The 23302-nt window shown below is 40.6% G+C and overlaps 5 protein-coding genes across 5 annotated transcripts; 4 read left to right on the top strand and 1 right to left on the bottom strand.

The window, feature by feature from the left end:
- Nucleotides 1–572: 572 nt before the first annotated feature.
- On the top strand, nucleotides 573–7365 carry LOC6557681 (protein embryonic gonad). Its single transcript, XM_001984264.3, has 3 exons — nucleotides 573–632; nucleotides 4827–4904; nucleotides 6260–7365. The coding sequence occupies exons 2-3, from the start codon at nucleotides 4827–4829 to the stop codon at nucleotides 7331–7333; spliced, it is 1152 nt and encodes a 383-aa protein (XP_001984300.1). The 5' UTR covers nucleotides 573–632; the 3' UTR covers nucleotides 7334–7365.
- Nucleotides 7366–10880: 3515 nt separating this feature from the next.
- LOC6557253 (cyclin-H) lies at nucleotides 10881–12237 on the top strand. Its single transcript, XM_001984265.2, has 5 exons — nucleotides 10881–11236; nucleotides 11296–11497; nucleotides 11566–11794; nucleotides 11855–11966; nucleotides 12027–12237. The coding sequence occupies exons 1-5, from the start codon at nucleotides 10920–10922 to the stop codon at nucleotides 12142–12144; spliced, it is 978 nt and encodes a 325-aa protein (XP_001984301.1). The 5' UTR covers nucleotides 10881–10919; the 3' UTR covers nucleotides 12145–12237.
- A 520-nt stretch (nucleotides 12238–12757) lies between these two features.
- Nucleotides 12758–16517, top strand: LOC6557756 (solute carrier family 26 member 6). The gene is made up of 2 exons (XM_001984266.3): nucleotides 12758–14168; nucleotides 14777–16517. The coding sequence occupies exons 1-2, from the start codon at nucleotides 13494–13496 to the stop codon at nucleotides 16220–16222; spliced, it is 2121 nt and encodes a 706-aa protein (XP_001984302.1). The 5' UTR covers nucleotides 12758–13493; the 3' UTR covers nucleotides 16223–16517.
- A 449-nt stretch (nucleotides 16518–16966) lies between these two features.
- LOC116806533 lies at nucleotides 16967–17864 on the top strand. Its single transcript, XM_032743445.2, has 3 exons — nucleotides 16967–17299; nucleotides 17358–17503; nucleotides 17568–17864. Exons 1-3 carry the CDS (start codon nucleotides 17149–17151, stop codon nucleotides 17727–17729), a joined length of 459 nt encoding a protein of 152 aa, XP_032599336.1. The 5' UTR covers nucleotides 16967–17148; the 3' UTR covers nucleotides 17730–17864.
- Nucleotides 17865–18794: 930 nt separating this feature from the next.
- LOC6558784 (caprin homolog) lies at nucleotides 18795–22984 on the bottom strand. The gene is made up of 4 exons (XM_001984267.3): nucleotides 22444–22984; nucleotides 21670–21852; nucleotides 21432–21598; nucleotides 18795–21287 (listed from the first exon to the last, which is right to left on the bottom strand). The coding sequence occupies exons 1-4, from the start codon at nucleotides 22873–22875 to the stop codon at nucleotides 18860–18862; spliced, it is 3210 nt and encodes a 1069-aa protein (XP_001984303.1). The 5' UTR covers nucleotides 22876–22984; the 3' UTR covers nucleotides 18795–18859.
- Between the last annotated feature and the right edge of the window lie 318 nt (nucleotides 22985–23302).

The raw sequence follows: 23302 nt of genomic DNA, 5'->3' as shown, positions 1-23302 counted from the left end.
GCACTTAACTGTCATGAAAAAGTAAGGTAATCCACGCAGGCAACTAACGATTATCACAATTGGATTTCCTGTTGGGTAGTTAAAGACACACACTCTGACACACACACACGTACACTTACAAATACACATACACACTCAACGAACACAGTGAAGACGCGTGCGCGCGCGACTTCAAATGCTGCTGGCTGTTGATCTTTGAGGCCAGGGCCAGTCAGTCGGTTGGTTGGAGCTCAGAACGATGATGACGATTTAGTCTCGGATGGGCGCTACGCTGCAAAGCATCGCAAGGCTGCAGAATACCGCTACCTGAAACTATCTCTCACGTGAGGACTTACGCGCGATATATCGCGCTTATCGGTTATGTTCGCCACGTGATTGCTCACGCGTGAGATTTGTGAAAAGCCGTCGCTAAAGCGATTCAAATAATGCACCAAGCGCCACAGAGCTGAGATCATGCGCAAATGATATAGTGTGAAGATATAGTGTGTATATCATTGTATTTAATATCTTCAAAAGATTTGTGAAAAAGCAAATATAGAAAAAGTGTATGTTTTTTGTGTAAAACTAAAAAAAAAAACTACAATCTTAGCTTAAAATTTATGCAGTTTACCGCATAATAATATTGTGAAAAGGTGAGTGCTACATAAATTAATTTTTAGTAATAGTAAAATATAGTAAATATAAAAAACAAGAACTAAAGAAAATAGAAAATCATATTGAAACTATAGATTAAAACAAATTACATAAAAGAACAAATAATTAAGTATTGTATCCGATTGGTGTTCACTCTTCAGCAATGTTAACATTTATTAATCATTATTTTAAATGTGTTAGCGATGACCTTTCAATTGAATCGTTGTTTGTTTGCCGTTGTTGCCATTACAATGTAATTACTTTTATTATTTATAAACTGATGTGATTATGCTTATTTTGTGGATACGTAAGCAATGCTTAAATATTATCTAAACACACCAAACAGAGACATTAAATAATGATGCAATAAGAAGAAACTGTAAGCCCAAGAAAACCCAGTGAACAACTCGTGTTAAACCAAACAGCTATTAAAGTAAAGTATTACCAGATTTCATCAAAACTCATGCAAAATAACTGTTACTATTCTAAAGGATGTCACTTTCAAGTTATATCTTGCTTGCTTAACAATTCGAGTATTATCAAATTGGAAATAACTGTAGTTCATTATCTAAAGGATACCATTTTCAAGTTCCATCTGGTATATATGTGACTATACTTAACTTTCCACTTGCTCGCATATATCTGTCATGCTTAAGGGATTATCTAACCGTCTACATATTCAGGAAGTAAAACTGAAAACAAAAGACACTCATTGACATGCTCATTAATTATGTTATTGCCTTTTGTGCGATAAGTGTCAAGAAATTATTACAATAGGGCGACGAGAGTTGTTGGTACAAGAAAGGAGTTGAAGATATTCAAGCATTTAATTGTCTGACTGGCAATCAAGCAGAAAAGGGCTAAGGAAGCTGTGCAACAGGGACGAGATACGAGAGACGAGGAGACGAGGCAGTCAGGAAGCGAACAATTCAAACTAGAGCGTGTGACTCTGTTGAATGGATTTGCATGTTGCAAAAGTCTCCGGCTTCGGCTTTGGCTTTGGCAGAGGCTAATAATAAAGCATATTATGGGCAATTGTTGATTGTAGTCCATTGGGGTTGTGTGTGTGTGTGTGTGTCACAGATCTTTGAGTTTGAGCTTCATTTTAGATGCAGTGCTCCTGTTCTCCTGTTCTGCCTGCTTGACTCGTCTGGTTGTTCTATTTTGTATCTGCCTCAAAATATTTTCAACAATCGTGGTTTGCTTGTTTGAACACCTTTTACTCGATGGGTTCTTCCCTTTATCTGAGAGATAGTGTACAGCATTTTGTTTGCTTTAAAGGACATATTTCTGTTTATTATTCTTTGCCATGCTTATTGCTGAAAATCCTTTCCTTTTTAGCTGACAGCGCCCTCTGTCAACGGCTACTTGATGAGCTTGTTGAAAGTGTAGATCCATAAATACATACGTACAACTGATCTTGTTCTCATTGTTACCAAATGAATGAGATTCGGTTTGCTTCTGTTCTCAGCGCACCGAAACAAAAAAATAAAATAAAAACACAAAAAAATAAGTAAATAAAAAAGCAGAAAACTTGAATTTGTATGTAGCTGAAGGCACTCGAAACTTTGACTGCAATTGGTAGCTCAACTTTGTTGGTTTCAATGGACAACGATTGTTTAAATACATTCCGTTTATTTGCTAAACGGAATCTATTGCAACATTTGTTTCTTAAGAGAGGCAATTACAAGAGTTGAGAAATGACGACAAGAATGAATTTTGTAATGGTGCCAATACAATGTATTGTCTGCTTATTGATTATAGTCTAAGGATATCATGAAATGTTATGGGTATTTAATTTTATTACTGAACATGTTTCGATTTATTTTAATAACTAAGTTTATTGACTTAATTTTTTATTAAGCAGCAGCAATAAAGATGACTGAGATTATGACCATAACAACTTTCGTTATTTATGAGAGTTTTTCTGTGAAATATAATGTTAATATTTTTGTTGATGTAAGACTATCGTAGTTAACACAAATCATATTTAAAGTTAATTAAAAGCAAATTAAAATTGCAAAAATTTACTACCTTAACGCGTTTTTCAACATCAAATTTTTATGATCTGCCTTTCTCAAAATTGATGATGCATTTGCAGGCAAAAGTAAGCGAAGCTTATAGAAGTCGGCTCACAACATAATTAGCTGGTTAACTAGTTTGTAACTAGGTACTAACATATATAAACAAATCAAGTTTTATGTACAGTTCATGCATAACTTCAATCGATTGTTGAAATATTAAGATACAAAAAAATCGCTTAGATTCTTTAAATATGCTTAAGGAGTCCAACTTGACCTGCAGCGAGAATATTACGAATCTAGGCACTGTGACCCAATAAAGTACCCGTGGTAAATGACAAGCATTAAACATAAGCACTTCAGGTCGTTGCAAATAGAATTTGCCTGGGAGCAGCACCAGCAATCGTACCATTCTCGGCTAGTTCGTTCGTTATTGTGTCCATATCTTGACACTGTTTGGCTGTTGGCTGGGCAGGAGGGCGAACCGCTTGGCAGTTGTGGTTGCCACCGCTCAGCAGGTGGTGGCCCGGCGTGATGCTGCTCCTGTGATAATGGCGAACACGCCAGACCGCCGCTTTGCATATAAACGCGCGCTAATGGACACCAAAGGTGACAGCGAGCGCTGCTAAATTGGCAAACATTAAATTTGCACCTTCACAGCGGCAAAAAAAAAAATAAATAAAGAAAAATCCAAAACCGTGACAATTTTAGGCACAGCGGTGTGCTTTTCCAGAAAAGTAAAATAAAATAAATAAAGAAAAAACTAAATTGCGATGGCGATGGCAAAAAGTCGACAAAGTGCCAAAGGAAAGCTTTAAGATCAAGACCAAAAATTCAAGTGCCTAAGCGCAGAAGATAATCTTCATCGCTGAAGCAAAATTTATTTTATTATAAAAAATTATATATCGGAGCTACAACTAATGCCTTATAGATTACTTCTCCAAATGAATTTCTTTCTGAACAGCAGATTACTTATTATTACCTTATCGAGGAAGAGTACTTCATGTATGATTTTATAAATCACTACAGCTCGACGTTTATTAAGAGAATGTAAGCTAAAGAATCTGCAAGCACTTGGATTATGGGGTGGAGATTCTTAAATGTTTCCGACCTTTAAATAACTTCTATTTATGTGTTAGATACACAAGTATCACGGCCTTTTCTTGCTTAATATTTGCTAGCCATTTGTGAGACATTCTCATACAAGATTTTTCGAACTTACCAAACATTTTCACGCTGATCAAATACTTGACGCAAAATGTACGTACATTTTGTTTTCCAGTTATTTTTGTTTTTTGACCTTAGCTTTATGATCACACACAAAACAAGTAAGTACGTACATTAGATGTGTGAACACGACCCATCCTCAGTGGCAGAGAGTGCAGCGAGTTGCCGGCAAGGGAAGTGCGACCAGGCCAGGAATCGGGTCTTGGATGCTTACCGTGTCGTGGATGTGTCTTGGATGGTGCCAGCCCAAACCGGTCGTTGCATACCTCAATTTCTAACCACGACCTGTGGCAAAAAAAAAGAGAAACGCAGTGGGTCATCGGTTATGCTGTCGGTGCTGCTGCTGCATCTTCTTCCTCTTCTTTTTAGTATTATTATTATTATTATTATTTTAGTGTTTTCACTATTACTGTATGACCATGGTCGCTGCTTGATCTCAGCTGAGTGGGGCAAGGCTGTGCCAAATCGTTTATCCATAACCAGGACTATTTGAGGAAATTATCTTTCCTTCTTTTATTTACATATAATTATATATATATATAAAATCATACATATGTACATATAAACTATATATATATAAATAAATAAGAGACAATGACTAAACTATAAAATAGTCTACACATATTTTATTAAATTTGTCATTAAATGTTGTGAAAAAATCGTTGAATCCATATTAGATTGATCTAAATATTAAATATATAAAAGGATAGCAGTTGCCAAATATTATTAATAATATAAAAATAACACATTTATTAAATATATTAATGATTACAAAAACGTCGCAAGATATCGAAAAGACGATTTTGTGCGAAATTAAACAAAAGTTTTGCTATCAGTCGAATAAAACACCCATTTTAAAATAGTTTAAATTAAATATTTAATTTTAAAGAAAATAATATCTTACTGATAAAAAAAAAAATGGTTATTATTATAATTTTATTACAGATGAACCAGCTATGCAAAGTTTGCGGCGAACCGGCGGCTGGCTTTCATTTTGGAGCATTTACATGCGAGGGCTGCAAGGTGAATAAAAATGATAATAATAATCTAATACCTCTAGGCAGTATCAATATTGTATGCTTAGTGCTAATACTGTAAAATAGGATAACCACTTAATGGTCATGCAATGCTGTGAGTAATTTATGTATAATTATAAAGAAAATTTTGCGAAACGTGAAATCTAACATAGAAAAAAAAACAATTTTTTTGCCATACTCAGCAAAATGTGCGAAAATATTATCTAATTTGGCTTTTACAGTGCCCAGCATCAGATATTATTGCTATAATTAAAATTCAATTCGGTGGATTTATCGATTTTTAATTGACTTTAAGTAGATGCGAGTACAATGGGGTACCTTCAAATGCCATGGGAAAATATCTGCGAATTTAGAGCAGCAGCACACGATCTCCGATGTGGTACAGACATATACACATATATAGAGCTCTGAGCTCAAGGCGAGCACAATTGTAAACTGCAGTCAATCAAATAAAAATTACATGCATATTAGATGACTCAGCGTTAACCGACGGCCTGGCATCAAAGTTCACTTACTGATGAACGTGGCGCTCAATGAACTTCAACATCAATGCGAAGAAGAAGTCGGGCAGCAATAACAATAACAACAACAAAAACAACAACATTGCCTCTAGCATGAGTTGGCTAAAACAACAAACAAAACAAAACAAAGCAAAAGCGTTCACATAGTCAAATAATAAATGGTGCATGAAACTCTTTCACATAATTACCAAGTAGTTGGCAAAATTTATTAACGCACATTTTGTAATTGAAGCGTTGAGTTTTTGGGAGAGTGAAATTATGCCACTTGAATACCATTGAGTGCTAATTACAGATGTGCACAGGTGCAAAAAGGTATCAGCAATAATTGATTTTGTTGGCCAACAATATCTGCCTTGTCATTCAACTTTTTCTAGGGCAAACTATTAATGAGTTAAAATAAAATAAGTAAAAAAATGTAAATAAAATTGTTGCTAAAAAAATGCTTAGAGAAATCGAAACCGAATAATAACGGGTAAATTGTAACGGTACAGGTTGTGATTGTGAATATTAATAGTAAAAATATTGATTATTAGACCTTATAGTAACAGTATTTATTGCTGGTGTTCGTTTAATCTGTAATGCAAAGCCCTTTCGAATCTAATTTTTAGGAACACAATCTTGACTGGAAATTGTAGATCTGAATCTGAATTTAAAATTCTAATTTTAAGATATTCCATTCTAGAAAGAAAAATTCTTGAATCAAACTTTAAAAATGATTTGATAAGTAGAAAAATAATGACTAAGTCAAGCGAAAATGGCTAACCTTTTCGACGACAAAGTTTTCCTTTTCTAATCCTGTTCAAATCCTGCATCATTTCAGTCCTTTTTCGGCCGCACGTACAACAACATTGCAGCGATCGCCGGTTGCAAGCACAACGGCGATTGTGTAATCAACAAGAAGAATCGAACGGCCTGCAAGGCATGCCGGCTGCGCAAGTGCCTTCTGGTGGGCATGTCGAAGAGTGGATCTCGTTATGGCCGACGCTCCAATTGGTTCAAGATACACTGTTTGCTGCAGGAGCAACAGGGCGGCGGAGGCGGCATAAGCACAGGTGCGACTGGGCCCAGCGTCAGCAATGCCAATCTGGATCAGCTGGCGCGGCTGCAGCAAGCGAGCAATCAGGCGCGCCAAACGTACCAGGACAAAACGAATCCCTGCATCAAGTCGGCCACAGCAGCCACCTCCACGCCTACGATCAGCTCGCTGCAGTCGGCTGGCGCAAAGGCGCCGGCAACGGCATCGCCACCCCGTCCGTCGCCCAGCTTGCCCGGCTTTCTGCAAGCAGCCAAGTATCTGAACGAGCAGCAGCATCGTCAGCTGAAGCTCGAGTCCCGCCTCAGCAATACACCCAGCGACTCAGGCGCCTCATCCGCCGGTGATCCCACAGACGATGGCACCAGTGTGCTCAGCGCCACAACCAGCACAATACGCAAGGCGCTGCGACCGGGCAGCTCCGCATATGCGGGCAGTTCCGAGGCAGATATAGCGGAGCAGCAACAGCGACGACACAGAGAGCTCCTCGATATCTTTCGCAGTCACTCGGAGCCGTTGTACAGCTCGTTCACGCCGTTCACTCTGCCGCCAGTCGGACTAATGGGCAACTGCAACATTCCGCCACTGCCCCTCTTCAAGGAGCAATTCAAATCGGATCTGCTTTTTCCGTTCCCAACAGCCAGTCCGGCGGAGGACGAGGATGAGGAGGAGCCCATCGATTTGTCGCTTCGATCGCGAACGCAGGCTGCAAGTCCTGCGGCGAACAGTTCCAGTATCAGTCCACCGCTCAGTGAGTCAGCCAGCCGCCTGCCATCATCCGCCACATCCTCCACCACGTTCGTACGCAAAACCACGCCCCTCGATCTGACGCTGGTGCGCTCGCAGACCCTCACAGGATGAATGGGTTGGGCCGAGTGTATTTGAGTGAGTGAGTGAGCCTGTGAGTGAATTCAGTCGAGTGCCAACGAAACTAAACTAAGTATCCATATTTAGTTGATCTGTAGAATTCTCTTGATTATTAGCAAAACATTTGAAATATTGGTGCCAGTGAAAGTATGTACAAATTAATTGTTTTTAGCACAATTACCAACATTAAACCGATTCAAAATACTCGTATACATATACATAGACATATATATACACATATACACACATACATATGCATGTATAAATAATGTTTAGCCAAATTTACAAGTGACTGTCGTTTATTTGTGTGTTTTTTTATATATATATTATTTTAATTTATTTAAGTATGTATAATTTGTATGTTGTTTTCGATAATTGACATTCTGTTTGTTTTTTACTTTTAAATAATTTATTTTATAGACATTTAAGTCATGAAAAAAAAACAATGTAAGAGGCAGCAAAAAATAATAATAATAATAAAAAAAAACAATGAACTAAAATCACTTGAAGCTTAGCTTTCACGTCGACTGAATCATACTTAAATAATATTTACTTTACTCGTTGTGCATAGCGATTGTTAAACAACCACGAGACAATAGACATAGTAGCTAGACAGTCATTAATCAATTTTTAAAAATCCCTACATCTATTTGTTGTAATCTATATAAATAATTCCAGTGCTTATGTGATTCGAACATGGTATTTATCTAGCCATTTACATACCAGTGATGTAAAACCATGATATAATATATTTACTATAACCTTTAAGGGTATAAACGAAAATGATATCAGCTTTCGTAAAAGTATTTTCCGTAAATGCTTGACATTAAAAGCTTGCTACGAATTGACACATGAACGGACTTTACATGACCATCTACAGCAAATTGTTCAATATATTTGCGATTCAACTGTCACATGATCCATGCTTATGTGTATATCCATCATATCTTGACCACAATCCTTGGAAGGCGCTCGCATAGCTGGCCTGTAGCGATGCCTTATTCATTACGTAAGCCAGCTGACATATTTCCAAATGTCAGCTATGTATATATGTGGATATTGACTACATAAATGTAATTATGACAACGCTGGACAGATGACAAGCGATTTGACAGCAACTAAAGCATAAAACAAATGACTTAAGCAACAAACTTAAAAGAAAATCAACGAAAAGGAAACAACAACAACTTTAACTACCTAACCATTATATATAGTTGATTCTATTTATAATTGTTGTATATATTAAACAACATGTAGTTATTTATAATTTATTCACTTAACACTATAAAGATGTACGTAAAAACTTGAAATCATCATAGAACAACGATTAAATATTCACGTTTTTCCCAACGAACGCGCTAAAATCAAATGACTTAGGCAACGAACTGAAAGTGAAATCATCATGGCTTAGTATGTATTTATACATGTTTCTCATTGGCTCAAACCCAAGAGAAAAGCCAGCCACACCGCACACACTAATACAAAAACAACACCAAATCACAGACACATTTAAGCATTCAGACATTCATCTATTCGCTGGTTTTGTCTACGGAGAAACACGCCCCCTGAGAGTCGCGACAAAGTGAGATACCAAAAGACGAACATAATCCACGACACACGCACTCACAATTAGCAGCGGCCAAACAGAAGCAACGCCAGCCAACATAATACTTTAAGCAAACAAGCAAATACATAAAAATAAAAAAAACGCACACACATACACACAAACAGACAGGCAGACAGACAGCAGACCGGCAACCTGATCTGGCATATATGTCTTTAAAATTCATTTATGCATTAAAGCAAAGCGAATGTGATTGCGCTTAGCAAGTGCGTCGCATTATGTTTAGATGCCTGTTGCCGATACTTTCGCAATGATTTTTATTAATGTCGTTTATAGCGAGCAGCTACTGTAATGCCGACGATCGAGTACTTAAGCTGTAATTTTTTTTGTAATAAAGAGCGTGTAACTTAGTTTGGTTCTTGCATGGTTTTTATTGCTCAAAATCAGAAGCAGTATAAAAAAACCTGTTTTCCTTTAAGGATGTATTTACTTAGCAGGGACATGCGCAAGTTTCTATTATAATTTTTTTCTCAAACATAAGCCGACAAATTCCACTAGATCTTGTCTCTTATCTGCTTTGCAGCTCGTCTCATAATCCACCCCAGTTTTCTGCGCCCCAGTAATTTTTGAGGCCATTTCCCTCTTAAGACCATAGAAACATACATATATGGATTTGTATGTATGTATGTATGAATGTCTGTATGCATTAGTCAGATACATCTTAGTCTATGCGCGTGCGCCAGAGACAAGCAGAGAGATGGATTGCCGTCAGGGAGTCTGAGCGACAGTTTCTAGTTTCACATATACACAGATATCCAAAGGAGGAGGCTCTGGGCGATCTGGCGTGCTTAAAATTCAATTGAATATTGAATTATTGCATTGAATTTCATTGTTTGTAAATGCTCGCCAGCTTTTATTGTAAACTGATTTCTTTTTCAGTCATCGATTTATTTATTTATTTCGTTTTTATTGTACTCGCTCGAAGTTCGAGCAGTCATAAATCGTCACAACATATTTGTTTTTGTACATATTATGTTACATAAGTAGATCTACGTTTGGGTGGTCTATTTGATGTAGGTTCGAAATGGTTTGGATTCACTTTTTTTTTTAAAGGATAACAACTAAATTTGTGAAAGATACATACATTTATGATCCACATTTAGTATACTTGATGAATTTAATACGAGATATGGTCACATTTTCAATTAAATGCGATCCCAGCGAAAAGCAACTGCTTTAAATTTATATCCGAAATTGGTGATTCACAACAACAGCAAAATTGCCCCAGTGAAATCGCTTGAAGATCAACAACAAAAACAACAACACGTTGTAGCAAGAGTTCAGAGTTGTCAATAAAAATTAATTGCCATTTTATTGCCACTGAAAGCATCTCCTGCATACAAAGTAAACAGAAAAATCAATGCACTGTAGACTTTAAAGTATTGTCGCTTGGCAATGTGATTGGTAACATAAAATCATAAACTTGAGTGTAAACATATTTATTAACTGCTAATTGAACTTAATAACAAAGTTAACAGTTATTTGAATTCCGTTTTATATGTATGCGGAAAGGGTATACAATTGTCACCGTGAGAAGTATAAGTGTTTTTTTATGCGTTCTACTCCTGAGAGAACAAACTGTCATTTGACCCAATTTTAAAGCGAAACATTAACACAAAGATAACAGCTAAAATGAAATCAATTTTGATCACATTTCGATGCTGTGCGCACACTCAAAATGCACAGCACGTGCATTGTGCCGCTTGCCAAAACAACAGCTGTATGGTGTTTTGGCCATATCTTAAAGAGTGACACAATACTTCATTTATGCCAGCATATAAAAGTATGCAACACTTTACACAAACCTCTCTCGTGATCAGCTGTCTTAGCGATATCTATCGATTATTGCATCCTATACGTATATCGATGGCGACAATATATTGCATGCTTTTACATGTGAATGGCGAACATCAAAAGAAGACCATTTCTAAATTTGCTGAACAACAATGCTTGGCAATGTATCCGTTCAGCTCTCAAAAAAGATCATGGACATTTGCAAACGAGGCCCAACTGCAGGCATTCCGCGTGGAGCAGAACACCAAGTATATCAATGAGCATGAGAGTGAAGCAGCATCTTACGATAGCCTGGACAAGTTCTTTCTGACGCCGGCTGAGGAGCGATTGCTGCTCAAACAATATGAAATTTATCTGGTTGACTTTTGTCGACGCTTCGATCCGCCAATGCCGAAATGTGTAATTGGCACTGCATTCCATTACTTCAAGCGATTCTATCTCAACAACACACCCATGGACTATCATCCCAAGGAGATATTGTAAGCACTTGCTGCTTATACGATGATTATTAAATAACATTTCCTCTTACTATTACTAGAGCTACATGCGTGTTTGTCTCCTGCAAGGTCGAGGAGTTTAATGTCTCCATCAATCAGTTTGTGAACAACATTAAAGGCGATCGCAACAAAGCCACGGACATTGTGCTCTCGAATGAGCTGCTGTTGATTGGCCAATTAAACTACTACCTCACCATACACAATCCCTATAGGCCTGTTGAAGGTTTCCTAATAGACATAAAGGCATGCAATGCAGTCGATTTAAGTGTCGAGTTTATTTTTGATTCACATTTTCAATGATTTAATTTCAGACTCGCAGTAATATGCAAAATCCAAATCGTTTGCGTCCGCAGATCGACAGCTTCATCGATTTAACATTCTTTACTGATGCCTGCTTGCTTCATACACCATCTCAGATTGGTCTGGCTGCCGTGCTGCATGCGGCCAGCAAGGAGCAGGAGAATCTCGACAGCTATGTGACGGATCTGCTATTTGTATCAGCGCGTGAGAAGCTACCAGGTCTCATTGATGCTGTCCGCAGTGAGTGATTTATCTGTGGATATTAATTTTTTCGGTTCAAGCATATCTTTTCCTTTGCAGAAATTCGCATGCTAGTTAAGAATTATCAACCGCCTGACCGCGAAAAGGTCAAGTTTATTGAAAAGAAATTGGACAAGTGCCGAAATCAAAATAATAATCCAGACAGCGAGCTGTGAGTTACTGAATTTATAATTTTCAAACTTATTGGCTAATTGGTAATTTAATTATATAGCTACAAGGAGCGCCTGCGTCGCTTGTATACCGATGAGGATGATATGCCGGGCGAGGATGCCAAGTTTCACATAGCCGATGTTAGTTCGGATACATCAGCCATGAATATCAGTCAATGAAAATTCAAATATACTTAACACAAAACAAAAAACGTAATTAAAATGTGATTGCTGGCGAATAATTTGAAAATACAAGATAATCATACAATTATAGTAGACTTTTTTATATATTGCGTATCATGTGGAACCGATAAAAGAGAACTAGTCATTCTGACGTTTTGCTTGCTACAACGCTCATCTCTAGCTTGGAAAACAACACTGGGCCAGCTGCGATGCCGGCGTCTATGCTCACATTTCACAATTTGTTTGCGTGTGTGTATTATTTACATACACATATAAACATATGTGGTGCAATTTTGTATCAAGTTGTGCAATAATGTTTCCACATAAAAAAGAAGCTGAAATTGATCTACAGCAGGCAAATGTGACATCATCGATAAGAGAAGTGTACTATTGATTTGTATCAATTGCTGTATGGGTGTATACCCATCCAATGTAAATCTATCTAGCCAATTTAATCTTATCACTCGCAACAAGCCACGAACAGCTAACAAACTTTTCAAACGAAAACAACACAAAGCACAAAGAGAACCAGCCGCGACAATAGAATAGCTTTTAAAATAAAACAAAAAAGCTTACGCTACGCTTTTGCAAAACGGGGTGCTTTCAGTTTGACTGGGTCACTCGAGCGTTGACGATGTCGGCTAGCTAATTGCTCCAAGTGTTTTTTTTGTAGAAGCAGCAACGAAAGCATTGTTGAATAACAACAAACCAAACCATATTAATTGTATATTAAGCATTAAGCGAAAAAACTCAAATTGTTGGTGTTAATTTGTCAATTCGAATAACCAAATTGTATACACTGGTTTATGGAAAAGCTCAACATGTATTATACACGCGCACAATACGTGCTAATATCAATTTGATGATTGGCAGGCAACAAGTGTGACGAGAATCAAATAAATCAACAAATATTTACGCACTTATGGATCCAATACTATTTCACAAATCGAAGGTGACCACAACTGGCTACGAAACGTTATTTTAACACATGTCCTGAGTCACAGGCTACAAGTCTACTACAAGTCGCTCTTTTAGTCAGAGAGCGTGTTTTATTTTTGGTCGTAAAACGAAAATATATATTGTATATAAGCAAACGTTTTTACATGGTGCTCGTGAATACTATTAATAAATATATTTAAATTTATGTACCGGATAAATGTACCTGAATACCATTTGAAGGACTCGTACAGCAATTTTAACTAAGCTGACGAAAAAGAATAAGGAATAAACCGGACCGAGTTGTCCAATCTATATAGCCATAAATCGGTAATCCCCAATACCGATGTTGGCAGAGTCAAGCAGCTGTAGCATAAACATAGACAAGGAGCAACCCCCCCACCTCCACAATGCGCAAGGATAATCAGGGCAGTCCTGAAACGATACCACTCAATGGCAGCATAAACAACAACAATGGCAAAGGTGCGCAGAGCAAACCAAAAATCGAACCAAAGTGTAGAATCAATCGGGATGTGCTCACCCAGGAGTTGGTCATCCGTGAGACTGGCTATGCGGCCAGGGCTAAGAGTATTCCCTCCTCCATGTACAATTGCTGGCGCAGCTGGAATTTCTTGTCGCTCTTCACGGGCATCATTCCTATACTGCAGTGGCTGCCACAGTATTCGTTGCGACGTGATTTCATTGGTGATATAATATCTGGTTTTACGGTTGCCATTATGAATATACCGCATGGCATGGCGTATGGCATGTTGGCCGGCGTTTCCGCAGGAAATGGTCTCTATATGGCTGTATTTCCGGTGCTCGTTTATATGTTCCTGGGCACCTCGAAGCACATCTCGATCGGCACCTTTGCTGTCGCTAGCATGATGACCCAAAAAGTGGTGCTCACCTATGCCAATGTGGATTCGAATCAAATACCAACAACAACAACACCAACAACAACAACAGCAATGTTGCAACTAGCAAACATGACAACAACAACAACAATGATGCCGCCTGTGGAAAATATTATCACACATTTGGAGGTGGCTACATCGCTAGCCTTTGCCGTGGGCATTGTAAACGTAAGTGGATACTGCAATCATGTAATCACGATAAGCTCTCGCATGAGATCATCATTCCAAACCTCACGAATATAATATATATAATGTATAAATATGGCATTTATTGACTTTAACTATAAACCAGATCATACGACTGCACCTGGCTGTTATCTCAAATTCTGGCAACTTTTGTAGTCCGAAGACAATTCAGTAGCCATATCTCTATCAATAGTATATTATGTAAGGCTGCGCTGTAGCATTGATAATCGGCTGTGTAGAAAATGGGAATCCAATTCCCCTTTCTAGACACCCGATTATCGGGATATTATTTCTTAATCAACATTTTCATTGCTATAAATTTATTTTTCCATTCAAGATTTCACGATAATTAGATAAGCAAGCAACTCTTGATTAAAATATCATTACGCGGCTAATAACTTATGAACTTATGTATTTTTTGACGTAGTCAGACGTTTGTCGCTGTCTAAAATCAAAATCACCACTCAATTCAATATCAGCACTTGACAACTATTTAATTGCAAAAGCAAAAACACTTCACACGCCTACAATCTTTTCAAGCTGCTTCTAGTCTGATGATGTTCTAATGGTATCCATATCTGTAATTTCAGCTGCTGATGTCCTTCTTCAGGCTGGGCACACTTGCCTCGCTGCTAAGTGAACCACTTGTGAATGGTTTTACAACAGCCGCCGCTTGTCATGTCGTCAGCGCCCAGCTGAAAGATGTGGTGGGCATTAAGGTGGATCGCCACAAGGGTGCCTTCAAAATTATTTACACTGTGATGGATGTGATCAGAGGATTGCCGCATACAAATCTCGTCAACTTTGGCTTCTGCATGGCAATCATTATATTTATGATCATCTGCAACGAGTGCCTCAAGCCATGTCTGAGCAAACGATGTCGTTTTCCACTGCCCGGCGAATTGATCGCTGTCATCGGTGGCACACTCATCTCAAAGTTCTATCTCCTGTACGAGGAGTTTAATGTGCAGCTGGTGGGCACCATACCGAAGGGTCTGCCAATGCCAACATTGCCGCGCATGGATCTGGTTCCATTGGTTGCTGTCGATTCTATTGCGATTGCAATCGTTACGTATTCGATCATAATGTCGATGGGATTGACGTTTGCCAAGAAGCATGGCTATGAGGTACGCGCCAATCAGGAACTCTTCGCTATGGGCTTGGGCAACATTGTGGGTGGATCTTTCTCCTGCTATCCACTGGCCTGCTCCTTGTCGCGTTCCGTTATACAGGAACAAACGGGCGGCGTCTCACAAATTGCCTCCTTGGTGTCGGCCTCGCTGGTGGTCGCCACCCTCATGTGGATTGGACCCTTCTTCAGTGATCTGCCCAGATGTGTATTGGCCGGCGTCATTATTGTGGCCCTGAAGCCCATGTTTATGCAAGTCAGGGAGCTGAAGAAGTTCTCCAAGCAGGGCAAACTTGAGATGTTCACATGGATATCAACATTTCTGTGTGTGGTGCTCATCGACATCGATATTGGACTGCTGATTGGAGTTTGCGTCTCCCTGTTGGCATTGTACATTAAGGGAATGAAGCCATATTCGTGCCTACTGGGCTATATACCCGAAGCGCCTGGCATCTATATGGACATGAATCAGCATCGCAATGTGTTGCAGGTTCCCGAGACGCGTATCTTTCGCTATTCGGGCTCTCTCAACTTTGCCACGAGTCTGTTCTTCCGCCGTTCCCTCTACAAGTCGGTGGGACTGGACAAAGTTAACAATAGCAAGAAAAAGACCAACGACTATGAGATTGTGGAACATAAAAATATTGATGAGAGCAAGGGTGGGACGTTCAAATTCCTCATACTTGACTTCTCCATGCTGGGTCACATCGATGTCGCCGGCTGCAGCACCCTAAGTGATATCAGCAAGGATCTAAAGGCGCGTGATGCTCGCCTGCTCCTCGCTAGTCCCGTGGATCGTGTCTACGACACTCTGGTGCATAGCATGGCACTCCGCGAGGGTCCATTCGACATCTATCCCACGCTCCACGATGCCGTTGAGTATGCGAATGCCATGCGCTCCGCGTGAGATTCTCCCAGGAGGCAGGAATCAGCTCCTGAAGCGAGAGAATCGTAGGATCGTTGGATCGTAGTATTCACCTTTTGCTATCCACAATTTATTTGTTAAGGTTTGAGGAGATCGATGTACAATAATAAGTTTGCTCAAATGCCGAAAGAATAGCAATGTTAACTACTTCAAAAATGCCAGCAACAATAATAATGTGTACTTAATAAGGGGCGCAAAACATAAACAAAAACAAAAACACCTCCGATCAACTGAAACTGTAATAAAAATGTATTTTGCTCGTATTGAGCAATTTAAGTAACTCTCTGTGCATACATGATTATTTGGTGCTATTCAAGGGTTGTTGCTTGGAACTTCTAATTGAAATAAAGCACAAACAATTAAATGGAATTATTAAAGCTCTCTGCGCACATTTCGTATTGATTTTGTAAGTCAATTTCTACAGTTAATTTATCAAATCGAATTTGACATTCGAATGTTGGCGCATGACCAATTAATCAATGGTGTATGTCAACAAATCAATCTAATAAGGAATATAACTAATGATAAGAGATATATACCATATATATTGTAATGAAGACTTTGCACTTGTCTCTTATCTTTCACTCCACAAAGCCATTGTTTATGTGGCGAGGCATCTCTCGTTTTTTCTCTTAACAGAACATATGATTGGCATTGTTATCGATAAATCGGTTCTACAGCACCATTTTGAGTAATTAACAGAAATGTTTACACACAAGCACTGATTACTTGGAAGTGATTAATAAGTGTAGCTCCAAGTAAACAAATGATTAGTTTTTGGTAAATTCGTACCACATGTGGCAACTGTGCCTCTATATGCATGTAATAGTGCAATTGTTATCATTAATCAGCTAACAGCAACTTGCCACAGTTGGCCACCCCACTGATGAACCAATAAATTAGCTAGGATGGAGGCCCTCGTAAAGTACCGCTATAGTTTCGTGGCAGGCGCGTGCGCTGCCGGCGGCAGTTTCTTTGGCAAGCTGCCCAGTTTTCTCGGTGCGATGAACCTGCTGCAACCAACGGCACTTCATAAATTCGCCGGCCATGCGTATTTGGGTAACTATTTTCTGCATCTTACCTAATAATCAGTTATTAAACCACTCTTTTTCTTTAGAATTTGCTTTGGTGCAGCTCCTGCCGCTTGGTTTGATGCTCCTGTGTAATGTGTGCAATCTGCGCTATTTTCTAAAAGCCCTGCAATTGAGCCAACAAACACTGACGGCAACTGTTTTAACTGCTGCCTCCAACTACGTAATATCAGTATGTCTAGCAATAATTATATATACATATATTTATTGATAGTAATTGTTGAATTGTCATTAAGTTTATTCTAGGTGCTCTCGTTTATCGGGAACCGTTGACAACTTTGTCCGGTGTGGGGATTACCCTAATATTAGCTGGTCTTTGGTTCTTGTGCGATACGAAAACGGAATTGGAAAAGGAGCCAGTTGTTTCTACAAAAACTGCTAATAAAAAGAAACAATGAAAATAAGCTGCATTAATTAAAGTTTAAGCGAATCGCAACAAAGGAATTTATCCTTTAAAAATACCTATCCAAAAAACTAAGTTTGTTACTTAAATATGTTTGTTTAATGTCACTATTTTGCATATACATACATACATAATTCATTATTTTTCTTCTATTTATAATGCACATACGTGGGCATAATGTTTCTGTATTTTTTTAAGTATACTGCTCTAAATATAATATATTTATACGTTTATTTAATACGCTGATTTTTTATGTGCTTGCAGGAGAGAAAAAAATGGTACATGTGTAAACAAAATTGGTAGAAAGAGCACAAACTATAAATATATTTGTTTATAGTAAATTACATAAGTTGGATTTCGTTTTCATATTTTCATTCATCCATTCGCAATGTATTATTATATTAAATCATTAAATATAATTTGTATGTTTCAAAATTGTTATTTAATTGCTAAGACGTATAAATACTTTTATTTTTCTGTTTCCATATTTTTATCTTGAAAAGTTTGCCGAACTTTTCAAAGCTCCTTTTTTCCTCTTTGCTTGCGGATCTCTTTTCCTATTTATTTATTTTTTTCTTTTTCATTTGCAGCTGTTTGTCCAGTGCATTTGTATTTTGTTTTTAATTTTGCTGATGGGTTTTAGAAACCCTCTGCATTTCATTCGTGTTGTTGCTGTTGTTCTTGTGTGTATGTGTGTGTGTTTTTGAACTTTCCTGTATGCTGGTTTTTATTTTATTTTTGTTATAAGTGTTCTAAACTAGATTGTTGTTTATATTTTTATTAATTAATAATTAAATAAATCATAATTATATAGAAACATTTAATTGTATTAAAAAAAATGCGCAAACAGTTTTTTCGTTCTGTTGTTTCTTTTTTTTTGGAGCTTTTCACGTTGCTGACTAACGGTAAATTGAATGCCAACGTGGCAACGCTGCTTGGATGTGTGTTTCTGTGCTCATGATTTGTAATGCTTATTTATGTGGATGTGTCTGCGTATGTGTATGTGTACTTGTATGTGTATATGTGTATGGGTGTGTGTGTTTGTGAAAGGAGCTTTTCATTTAATACATGTGCCAACGGCCAAACAGCTGCGCCGTCGCCTGCCTATCGACGCAATTCGCCGTTTCAGTTTTTATTCTCCAAGCTGAGCGGCATTCGCTGCTGCTGTTGTTGTTGAGACTGGCGCTGATTTATATAAGCACTACCACCACCGCCGCCGCCACTACCACCGTTGCCACCCGGCCCACCGCCAGACGTGTTTCGACCACGATCGCCCATCGGCCGACCAAAGGGTCCGTTGCCATTGCGCTGATTGCCGCCACGCTGGCCGCGATACGAGCCGCCACCAGAGGAGTCATAGCGTGATTCCTTATTGTAGACACCACCTCCGCCTCCTCCTCCACCACCGCCGCCATTTTGGTAGTAATTGTTGCCGCCACCGCTGCCGCCGCTGCTTGACTCATTGTTGCGGAAATAGACGCCGCTGTTCCGGCCATTTTGCTGTGACGCAGAGTTGCCATATTGTCGCGAGCGATAATTTCCGCCGCCGCCATTGCGTCCACGTTCGTCACCGCCGCCATTGCGACGCTGCTGCTGATGCTGATAATTGCCAGAGTTACGACGCACCTGGTTGCCACTGTCGGGCTGCGAGGAGTTCCAATGATTGTTGGCGCCATCGTTCTCATTCAGATAACCACCACGACCGCTACTGTTGTCGCGTGGCGTTGCCCATTCCTGTTTGCTGTTGCTGCTATTGCTGCCATTTGAGGCGGCGCTGCTCATTGCATTCATTTCGCTGCTCCACTTATTGTTGCTGTTGTTGTTGGCTGACGTTGGCGTTGCCACCTGATCCACGACGACAAGTGCCGATGATTGTGTCTTAAGCACATTTGTCAGAGCAGCTGTGGCAGCTGCATTCGTATCATTGACAACAGCAGGACCAGCACCACGTCCATGCCACTCATTGGCCTCCACCACCACATCATTGTTGACAGGTGGCTGCTGCTGCTGTTGCTGCTCGTCAAGATGTGGTGGCTTCGGCAGCTGCTGCGGCTTGATTCCCAGCTGCTGCTGCAATTGCTGCTCATAGCTGACAACGGAGGCATCATAGGGAAACACGGCCGTCACATCGCCCGGCTGCATGCCAATGCCCTGAGGTGGTGGCGGTGCCTGCTGCTGCAGCTGCTGTTGCTGCTGTGGCGGCATACGTGTCATAATCAGCATGGGTTGCTGTTGCTGCTGACGCTGTTGTTCGTATGTCAGTACTGGCGAGAAGAGTTGCTGCTGCTGCTGCGGAGGTTGTTGCTGCGGCTGCTGCTGTTGTTGTTGCTGCTGTTGTTGCTGCTGCTGTTGCTGCTGCAGGGACGGGAAGGACTGATTGGTAAAGGTCAGTGTTGTTATGGTCATCGACTCATCTACATGATTCTGCTGCTGCTGTTGTTGTTGCTGCTGCTCAAAGACCAATCCCTGTACTGGCAACTGCTGCGGCGGCGGTGCCATCGGTAATTGTTGCTGCTGTTGCTGTGGCGGCTGCAACACATCGGGCGCATCCAATTCGCTGTCCTGCAGAAAGTGGAAGCTGCCGTTGCCCAGGACTTCGGCCAGCGGACGCAGCTGCTGCATAAATTGCTGCTGCTGCTGTGGCGTCGGTGCCTGTAGAGCAGCACCAGCTCCAGCTGCTGCTCCTGCTGGCTGTGTTGCCTGCAGCGGTGGCTGCTTGAAGTAATTATGCTCCACGGCACGCACTGTCGTTGCTCTAAAGTGCTGCTGCGGCTGTTGTCCTTGCTGCTGTTGTTGTTGTTGCTGAGACACCGATGATGGCGCCACAGCAACGCCCGCCTGTGGCGTCTGCGATGGAGGCACCGCGTGCAAGGCCTGGAGATTCACGGGGCTACTCAGCAACTGATGTGGATGCTGAGCAGGCGGAGGCACATGCGTTCCCTGCGGCGGAGGCGCCGTTGCATACATCACATGCACAGGCGTCGTGTTGCCACCAGCAGCAGCTGCTGCTGCAGCCGCCACTGGGACAGTATTATAGACACCTGCTGCCTGCTGCTGTTGGACGAGCAACTGTTGCTGCTGTGGGTCGATGGGCAGCGTGCGCGAATGCTGCGACTCAATCAGTTGTTGAGCAGCGCGTTCCGGCTGCATCAGCTCGGGCATTGAGGTGCCCGCATCGGCAGTTGTCGTCAGCTTGTCCAAGCCCTCCTCCAGCGAATTATGAGCCGATGGCTCCGACAGGGCTGCATCCCGATCAGCAGCTAGTGCATCATTCAGCAGTGTATCGGTGGCGCCAATTGTCTGCGTGCCGCTCTCCGCACTGTTGCCCTGCGCTGCTGCCTGATCCGCGACGGGTATCCAATAGTACTTGTCCAAATAGCCACTGTCCTGAATCTGTTGGAAGAGCGCGCGCAGTTTCTCGAACGTCAGCTCACCGTACGGCTTGGCACGCGCATTGATCGTCATGGCAAAGAGCTCGGCTGCTTTCTGGGCGGTGGTCAAGAAGCTGATGTCCTCGGCAGTCTCCGGGCGGCGCATTTGCACATCCATGCAGCTGTGTTAAAAAATATATTAAGCATTTTGAAGATTACAATCACGAACATTTTAAATATCTGATTTAGATTGACTTGTAATGGATGATCATAATACAAATATAGTGAACTTTTTATATTTTTAATACTTATTTAGAATCACTTACAACTTCTCGAGCGTTTCCAAATCGTTAGTCTCCAGTTTACAGGCGCCATTCTCGCCGGCCAAAAAATCGCTGCGAACCTGCTCATCGTTGAAGCAGGTGAGAACGTTTTGGATGACCAAGAGATCACGAATCTTGACAGTCTCCGCCAACACCTTGGCCTGGTTGTCCTGGGCACAAAAACGCACACATTCAATGTGAATATATAAAATTTAAATAAAGTATTTGATTTAGATTTTACCTTGCGTGCCTGTTTCTTCTGCTCCTTTTCGGCCTCCTTGAACATGGATTGCGTCTGCTTGGCGACATCTCGGGCAAACTCCAGGGTGGCCAGGACAGAGTCGTATTTGGCAACGGCTGCCGCTTGATCGGCGCTCAGCTCCTTGCCACCAGCTTGAATAGCGCGGTATGATTCCAGTTTTGTCTGTGTGTGTGTGTATATGTGAAAAATAAGTATGACGAATGAATCATGACTGGGGTAAAGAATAACATTTGCGTCGCTTTGTGTTTTTGTATTGTTATGCGTGGCAAGATAACACAACCATACAAGCCAAAACCAAAAGCAATACGAAACCAATAGCAAAAAATCGAGCGATTATTCCTCAAAAATGTCGGGCACATGCGATAGCAGCGTTGCCAGACAGAGCGCCGGCGCTTAAATAAACTAGATAACAACATTAACTCCGCATAAATACACAACATGCAATTAAAATTTGACAATTAATATTCTTCTTTGTAGAATTTGCTGAATGCATGATTAGTTTACTTTCAGTTGCTGGATAAGAGTAAACATATATATTTTTCGTAGTCCAGTCACGGCCATTGGTCTGGCAACTCTGCGAAACAGCAAACATGGCGTCGCGAAAAATCTGCGAGCACAAGGGGGAAACAGCACGAGCAATAAAAAAAAAAACGAAACAAAGCGGGCGACGAACGAAAATAAAAAAAAAAAATGGTGGGCAGTGGTGGGCGAATCAATCCTCAATGCCTTCAAAATGAAATTCCATGCACCTACCTTACGTTTCTCCAAATTGCGAATCTTGTGCTCAATGGTGACCAGAATTTGCTTCATCGGATTGTACGGCTCGGCGGCAGCAGCAGCGGCAGCTGCAGCCGACAATTTCAGCGCTTTGGCATTGACACTATTGTTGCTGCTGCTGTTGTTGTTGCTGTTATTGGTTAAGTCAGTTTGGCTGCCACTGGCAGGTTCTGCTCCCGCAACGACAACAGCCTTGACACATTCAGCGAGATTGGTGTTGCTGCTATGCTCGCCTCCTCCATTGCTAGCATTGCCATTACCGTTGCCATTGCCATTGTTGGAGCCGCCGCCACCACCCACGCCGCTGCCGCCGACGCTGCTGCTGCTCGCACCAATGGAGCTGACCGAGGCGCGTTTCTCCTTGCTATTGTTGTTGTTGTTGGTGATTGTGGTAGCAGCCGAAGGCATTGTTTGCCGTGTGTGTTCTTCTGGTTGCTTACTACTTTTACTAGAAATCAGGAATGAAATTGAAACTGCTGCCTTGTCCTGCCGTTCTTTTTGTTCTTCGAAAAACTTAGGGATGGCTACAAATGTTGGCATGTGTATCGACTATGTCGATAATCCAAGTATCGCTAATGTCAAGCTTACGATAGATCGATTTGATTATCACTCTTGACAGCAATCGATAAGTTGAAATTGTGTGAGAAGTCCTATCTAAAACAACTATCTACAATAGTGAATGGCTTACTAGTAATCTGATCAGAGATATAAGAAAATGACATCAGAATAAAAAAATAAGCTATTACAATATATCAATATACTTATCATTTGACATTGTCCAAATACCAATTTGCAATTGCGCCACATGAGATTTGTTACTTATCCGATAGGTGGC

Source organism: Drosophila grimshawi, unplaced genomic scaffold, assembly GCF_018153295.1.
Source record: "Drosophila grimshawi isolate 15287-2541.00 unplaced genomic scaffold, ASM1815329v1 contig_44, whole genome shotgun sequence".
Classification (NCBI taxonomy): Eukaryota; Metazoa; Arthropoda; class Insecta; order Diptera; family Drosophilidae; genus Drosophila; species Drosophila grimshawi.
The sequence above is the reverse complement of the archived record's forward strand: the minus strand, read 5'-3'. Positions and strand labels throughout refer to the sequence as shown.